General features: G+C 34.8%; 1 protein-coding gene across 1 annotated transcript in view; it reads left to right on the forward strand.

The window, feature by feature from the left end:
• Window positions 1-3,228, forward strand: part of LOC118179447 (zinc finger BED domain-containing protein 5-like) — a 52,077-nt gene extending 48,849 nt beyond the window's left edge. The window contains exon 2 of the mRNA XM_085826520.1: window positions 1,754-3,228. Coding sequence (XP_085682646.1) covers window positions 1,754-3,228 — 1,475 coding nt within the window. The remainder of the gene's footprint in view (window positions 1-1,753) is intronic.
• The last annotated feature ends 5,021 nt before the right edge of the window (window positions 3,229-8,249 follow it).

An 8,249-nucleotide genomic window follows, 5' to 3' on the forward strand; every position in this document is an offset into this window, starting at 1 on the left:
ATAATTACGCTGGGCGGTCCATAAGACAGTCAAACTCCAAAACACATACCAGAACAATGATAATAATAATAATGATATATATATGTTGTAAAATGTTTAACATGCTATCAGGGAAAAAACAGATCGATGGTACAAATCATGAAATATTTTTTATATCAGAAATCCATTCGCACACAAAGTCATTATAAATTAATCCAAAAGTGGTTATAGGCAGCATAATATTTCATCTTTGGATATACTTATAAGAAGTAATTAAGCGATTTATAAGGGATTCACAGAAACCTGGTACAGGAGATATTTGTTCAACATATGAAGAAATTAGTTCGGAAATCTCATAACAGAATGTATCGTATATCGAATAGACATATAGGCAAGTGACGCATCTGTATATTTACAAAATACGGCAACCTATCTGGGGTGAACGATAACAAGAAACCAAGAAATATATTCAGCTATTTATAAAATTAATCAGAATTTACGTCTATTTATGTTCCTGTCAAATCATCATTCTTCGGCAGGTATCACCTATCTTACTAACAGTTATTTCATTTTTTTTCCTGTACATTTCCCACGAACCCAAAAGTTTCTGCAATCACAGTTGAGCTTCGACAAGTAAAATTCCAGGACTTTTAAGTTTCGAATTTGCATTTAGTGTGTACTTTCGATCAGCAGTGTATTACACCAGTAAACAAAATATATATATTTACTTTCATTTAGCTTTTAAGTCTTTTGACGAGAACATTTTAATTACTGGGTTGTACTAGGTTATATTACTAGATTACATTTATATACTTAGGGCTGCAAATAAAGTTTGTATCTTTTCTTTTATCTTTCCATTCAATATATCCACTGGCAAGTCATTTACGTAACATATTAAGTCAGTGTTTCTCAACCTTTTAGTTTTCACGGCCCAACTTTCAATCATAATTTTCATCGCGCCCCCCTCCCCACAGCATACAGTAAAATGTATACAATAATAATGTATTTTGAGTATTTTGGCGCTAAACCTACACTACAACCTTAATTTTAAACTCTAAAAATTACCAAGAATACGGAAATTTATTGACTTTTTGCAACACCTATCCTCAGCATTGAAAAAACAAGAATCCTATGTCTTTTTATTGCTCTTGCGTCCCGCCATGTCGGGCATTCTCACGGTTTCGCGAGAAGTTTCGATTTGTCTGGAATTTGTCTGATCAGTTAAAAGTTACGTTAGGAGCGTGCGCAGATGTGAACAAATGTTTTCTCATAGGGAGAAGGAGAAAGTTCTATGACGCTAATTTCAATTCCAGACAATCTCATTCGAGTCGATCCTATTGAATCTATTCTGAATGTTATATATATTTTCGTGTAATTGCAATTCACCGTATTAAATATTCAAGGCAGCAGAATTATGGATAAATTTTTAAGCGGGCGTAAGCGAGCATTAGACGATAGACAAGCATCAACAAGTGCACAGACGAGCGTGGTTCCGAAAATAAAATCAAGAAAATATTCTCAAGAATACTTGAATTTTGGGTTCACTAGTACTTAAGTAAATGAAGAAAAAAGGCCCCTGTGTATCATTTGCTCAAAAATGTTGGCGGCAGACAGCATGGAACCTAATAAACTTAAACGACATTTGGAAACGCTTCATAGTGAGTACGTAAACAAACACAGATAATTCTTCGAATTATAATTAAAATCATTGTTTAAAAAAACTTTGCGAATGAAAAAGCTTTAATTGCCTCTTACAAAGTTTCGTATAAAATAGCCAGATGTAAAAAGCCTCATACCATTGGTGAAGAGCTTATTTTGCCAGCCGCAATTGAGATTGTAGAAATTATGTTTGGAGATAATTTTGCAAAACAATTGCAGTCTATAGCTCTTCCAAATGATACTGTTGCCCGTCGAATTTCTGATCTAGCTGAAGATGCAGAGTGTCAGTTTTTGCCGAAGTTACGTGACAAATTGTTTTCAATACAACTCGATGAGGCAACAGATAGTAATAAAGATGCTCATTCCATTGCCTATGTTAGATTTTGTGATGATTTGTCAGTAGTAGAAGAATTATTTTTCTGCAAACCAATAGAACTCAAAGCAACAGCACTCGCATTATTTGCTATATTAAATTGTTTTATGAACAAGGAAAACATAGAATGGAAAAATTGCGTCGGAATATGCACCGATGGTGCTCGTTCTGTGTCCGGAAGATTCCAAAGTATTCAAGCACTTGTGAAACAAAAATCGCCACAGTGCGTCTGGACACATTGCATGATCCACAGAGAAGCTTTGGCTTCCAAAGAAATGAGTCCTGGTTTGAATATTATGTTAACTACGGTTCTAACCGTAGTAAATTATATAAAAATGAGACCCCTGAAATCAAGAATCTTTTCCGCACTTTGTAAAGACATGGGTGCAGTACATTCAGCGTTACTATTTTATTGCGAGGCAAGATGGTTATCACGAGGGAAATTTTTTCAACGTGTTTATGAATTAAGAGAAGAAATCGCCGTTTTCCTACAAGATGAAAACAGACTGGAAGCTGAGAATTTTCGTGATAGTTTATTTGTGATGAAATTGAGCTACATGGTCGACATATTCGAGAAATTAAATAACTTGAATCTTCAACTGCAAGGAGCAAATACGCATATATTGGATACGAGTGATAAAGTTAATGCTTTTTGTAGGAAACGTGAATTGTGGAGCAGAAATTTAAAGCAAGAAGATTTAACTATGTTTGCAAATTTGAATGATTATATTAAAACTTACAAGGCTGAAGAACAACATGTAAAAGTTGTTTTTGTAACCATTGAAAATCATTTAGCAATGCTAGCAAAGAATTTTAAAAAGTACTTTCTTGCTGACGACAAACTGATATCAAGTTACAAGTGGGTGAGGGATCCATTTCAAAATACTCCCGAAGGACTCTCAATTGAAGAGGAAGAAACCTTCATAGACTTCACGGCAAGCGGTGAAACCAAAAGACAATTTAGTAAGAAATCACTCTTTGAATTTTGGACAGGAGTGGATGATGAGTTTTCTGCACTAAAAACAAGAGCATTTCGCGTTCTACTACCATTTTCAACAGCTTACCTTTGTGAAACTGGATTTTCTGCGGCGGCTTCTTTGAAGACAAAATATAGATCTCAGTTAAATATAGAAAAAGAACTGAGAGTGTCTGTTTCTAATATTAAACCTTCCTTCGAAAAACTTTGCTCTGCAAGACAGGCCCAAGGAAGTCACTAATAATTATTAAATTTGTTTTTAATTAAGTTGTTTTAATTTAATAAGTTAATTATTAAATATGTCGAAATGTATTTTGTTTGGTATGTGTGTGTTCTTTCCTTTCAGTCACTTAATCATATTTTTTTAAATAACATTTTCTCTTGGATATGCTCGCTCCCCCCATTAGTGTGCTCGCGCCCTCCTAGGGGACGCTCCCCACAGGCTGAGAATCACTGCTATACAAGAATAAATATATCAATGTTTGTAAAGTACGTCTTTTTAAAAATAGGCAATATAACAATTTCTGTGATGTTTGGTAATTTTTTAGAACAAGAATATCATCTTGTGTTACATTACAACTTTTCCTGAGTACATACACAGGGTGGTTCAAAACTATATGTCAAAAATGTACAGGCAGACAGAGGGGACCTGAATAAGCAGATTTTATACAGGAATGCGTGTGTGGTAATGTCGCATTAAAGCACTAGCACGTAAAGCAGTATGAATCACCGGAAACTGAAAAGACAAGTAAAGTCGAAAGAAAAAAATTATTAACAGTTACAATAGGCATTTGAAAGAGTGGCTACCAACAGAGATACAAAATTCATTGGCGACACATGGATCAGCGTATTTTAGAAAAGATTTCAGGTATGTCGAGCATATGTCCAGCAACAACAGACAAGTGGGAAACAAGATCTTCTACAGATGTGACTGGGCTCCTGTACACGAAGCCTTTAATATGACCAGAAAAGAAGAAATTCAAGCAGGTTAAATCAGGAGAACGCATTCCTCCCCATCCTATCCAGTGCTGGCCATAGACAGCGTCCAGGTGATTCCTGACATTCCCACTGAAGTGAGCTGGGGCTCCATCATGCTGGAACCACATTTGTCTGTGAACAGCTGGTTTAAGTAAGACATCCCCTTAAAATTGCTCCTTGTACATTCTTTGAGCAGTTAATTCATTTCTTTGTGCAGCCCTATACATGAAATGCATGTCGGCAAGCTCTGCATTGGTGTAATGATGCATGCTGTTCGAGATCCATACGGAAAATACAGAATCCAGTTAGGATAGCGCTTTTATACGCCGTAATCATCAGCAATCTCTACCGGCTCAATGCGGCATTACTGCACACATTTTCCTATACGAAATCTGCTTATTTAGGTACCCTCTACTTGCCTTTACATTTTTGACATATAGTTTTGAACCACCCTGTACAGCATAAGCCAGTTGAGCTGAATCAATTGATCCTCAAAGCAAAATATGGTGAGAAGTGTGACATACATTTCCATACAAAGAGCCTGCAAAGCATGTATTTTAATGAAGTTTTATCAGTGAAAACTGAATAAGAAAACTTAAATTCTCCCTAACATCAATTTTGAACCAACTTTCATAAACGTTACGTGCCAAAATATTGTTTAAAGTAGTTAACAGAACTATAAATTCTTTGTCATGGTTTTAAAAATTCGTAACTCAGTTTTTTTGGGGGCGAGTGTGTGTGTGTGTGTGTCTGTATATAGTAGCTATTATCTCTCTCAGGTTTTCATTACATCTCCCAATCTCCTGGTAGATCATTGAAACTCATTGTTTTTAATTTTTTGTCTTTAGTAAGCAAAACGTTTCCCAGCAATAAATGAAATTTACTGAGTTAATGAAACTTAAATTAGGCAAATTGCATTGAAATGGTGTTGCTACAGAGCATGAAAAAAAACCTTCCTTTTTTTAAGATTTAAAAGCTGGTAATTATGCTGTATAATTTATTAAATGTTTTCTACATTTCTATAATAAAAGAAGCTTTTAGAAACATATGATGCAAGCAATATATTACATATGTAAGTAACTTGTGACTATGTAGACTCAAGATATACTTCCTGCTAAAAATTTTAAACCTTATTGCATTCTGCTTTTGAAATTGGTGAATGAGGATTCTCAAGCCTTTTTCAGTAAACAGGTCTTGATTTACTTAAAATAAAAGCAAATGATTCATCAAAATGGCAGATTTTCTTTCTTGATTGAAGTATATATTTATTTATCATCAGCAGTTCTAATATTAAGAGCCATCTTTTTATTTAGAAACATCTAAAAATTCTATGTAAAAAATGTCCATGTAAAATCGCAGTGTGTCAAACAAATGTACTAACATGGAGATTGAACTTGGCATCACACTTAATGTATGCAGGTAGGAGTAGCCAAACGTTGTTGGCAGAAGCTACATATTAAAATTAAGAATCATTTAATAGCCATAACTAGATATTTATAGTTTTTAAGAATAGCTGGTTTTTAAGAACGTTGCTATTGAACCCCCAGAGGTCAATGAGGATCAAAAGGGTCGATAGCAAATATGCACCTACAATTTATAAGAATAATCAAGCCCCCATTGAATAAAAAATGTACAATTAATCGTTTATTGATATAAAACTACACATGTGGTAAGGAAGAAAATCATACAAAATAAATATAAGGGGAAAATACATAAAAAATTACTTAATAGAAGTTTAAAATTACATTTTCAAAATGTATAAATTAATTATGCAAAAGTACCGCATAAAAGAATAAATGCAGGAACAAATAAAACACAACCAAAAGTATAAGAATGCAAACTTTCTCAGAAAACGTATTGTTATATACAAAACGCTTGTAAATTTAAAAATTCCAAGACATTGAAAATTTAAATTTGTCAGTGGCTCATGGAACCTCTGAATTGCAATATATTTGATCTAGATATTATGATGCAAGAAGAGTTGATTACATTGAAGGAGGATGTTCAAGCAGAAGTCTCATTCAAAATGAGAATAAGAAAATGGGAGTTTGGGAATTAAATATTATCAAAGAGAAATATTCCAAAATAAAAGTTATCATATAATGTTATAGAGTTTCTCTTTTTTTTAACATAGTAGATGTACTCTTTAGTCAAGATGAAAATTTTCAATGTAAAAAAAGAAATAGGTTGAGCATTTTCGCATGAAGTAGTCTAATAAGAACCAAGCAGTTTTATGCGGAACACTTAAAAAAGTGCATCAATACATCAAGTGCAGCATTCACATTAATTAAAATGGAACTTTTCTGTAATGTTGTTTCTAAAAACATGTTTACATTTGTAAAATTAAACGTAATAATAATAATACAGAAAATAATATAAAATAAATCTAGTAACCAATTTTGGTATTTCGGTCTTACAGCAGCCCCCCCCCCCAAAGACTAAATCACTAATCAACTGAAATATCTTCCTGAAATCTTGTCGTGTGTTCTTATACCTTGCTGCATATTACATCTCAGTTGAATACCAATTAAATTTAGGGGACTGCTATAATAAAGATTAATATCTTGCCACGTGCTCTTCTTCTACTTTGATGCATGTTACATCTCAATCGATTTCCAATTAAATTTTGGTGGCCGTTACTATAAAGATGTATCACAAATTTTCTTGAAACTTTTGTTTATATTTAAGTTATCTCTAAGGATCAACAATTTTCGTGTATATCGTTGTGACAGGCTGAGTCACAGAGGGAGAGTAGTTGCGGTATACGTTCGAAATTCCCTTCGGTCATGCTTAATCGCCGAGGATAGAAACAACTCCCATGAGTTAGTTACAGTTTCAGTTTTAATACCCTTTCTGGGTACCATATATTTTAGTGCCTTCTACAATCCTCCTCAAGTGAAATTCAAGGAGGACATTCACATTCTTAAGAATATTTGTCCTGAACAGAACCAGTTTATCTTAGCAGGCGATTTCAATGCTAAGCACAGAGAATGGCGTTGTCGTTCTACAAATAAAAACGGATAAACCCTGTATGACTTTTTGAACAATTACCCAATTAAATTGGAAGCGCCTGCAGAATTTACATATCGTACTGATAATCCTCATCAGGCAGATATCCTCGACCTGCTAGTTACTAACACCTCAATTCCGATGTTCACTGAAGTTGTGCATGAACTGATTTCTGATCATTTGCCGGTCCTCGTTACACTTCGTATGGCCAAAGAAAGAAGCTGCGAGAAAATTAATCTTACTGATTGGAACCTTTTCAAAGACATCTTGCAGGTGACCCCCCCCAAATATTGGAAGTCTAAGGACCAGAAATGATATAGATTCAGCCACTGATGTTTTGACAGACAGCATAAACACTGCAGTTAATAACACTTGCAGTTTCTCGTCAGGTTAATAAGGAGCAATTTGTCGGTAGGGACTTGAGGCCGGTAGAGCATTAGGGACTTAATTAAAGATAGAAACCGGCTAAGGAAAAGTGACTTGGAGTCCTCTGGTTAAGAGAGAATTAAATCAATTAAACAGTCTCATTAAAAGAAAATTACTGAGCATAGAAATGAGGTTTGGGAAGAAAGGATCCTGAATTTAAACCCAGAGGACGATTCGCTATGGAAGTTTATTAAAAACCTTAAAGGTACTGCTACTTGCAACAGGCTTATTTATACTGACAACAACATTGCCACTACTAACAACGCAAAAGCACATGTACTGTCTGTATACCTAGAACAGCAGTTTATACCAAACCACATCCCACGCAATATTGAGGTTACCTACGAAGTTTGCTATTATCTACGCGACTAGATAAACAGTCAGAAATCTCCCAAAATTTGCATCTGAGGACCAGGATATTAAAGAAATTAAAGAGACGAAAGGCACCTGGCTATGACACGATTAGTAACACGGCTATTAGAAATCTGCCTGTCAGTTGCATCACGATGTATACTAGCATCATAAATGCAAGTGTAAATTTAAGTTACTTTCCCGTCAAATGGAAGCATGCGAAGGTCATACTTCTTCCAAAGCCCGGCAAAGATAAAAAAAACCTGATGGATACAGACCTATCAGTCTGCTTTCAGGCTTCGGTAACACTTACGAAAGAGCAGAACAGATTAATTTATTTAACAGATTAAAGCCTTATTTGAACGTCCTCACCCCGGAGCAATTCCTGTTTCGAAGCAAGTTGTTCACCACAAAGCAGTTAGTAAGGCTTACAGAGTTTTGCAGAGACGCACTTCATAAGAAACAGAATGTGGCAGTCCTCATGCTAGACGTGGCGAA

Source organism: Stegodyphus dumicola, chromosome 11, assembly GCF_044657685.1.
Source record: "Stegodyphus dumicola isolate Sdum_Otavi_A_Nest chromosome 11, ASM4465768v1".
NCBI classification, from domain to species: Eukaryota; Metazoa; Arthropoda; class Arachnida; order Araneae; family Eresidae; genus Stegodyphus; species Stegodyphus dumicola.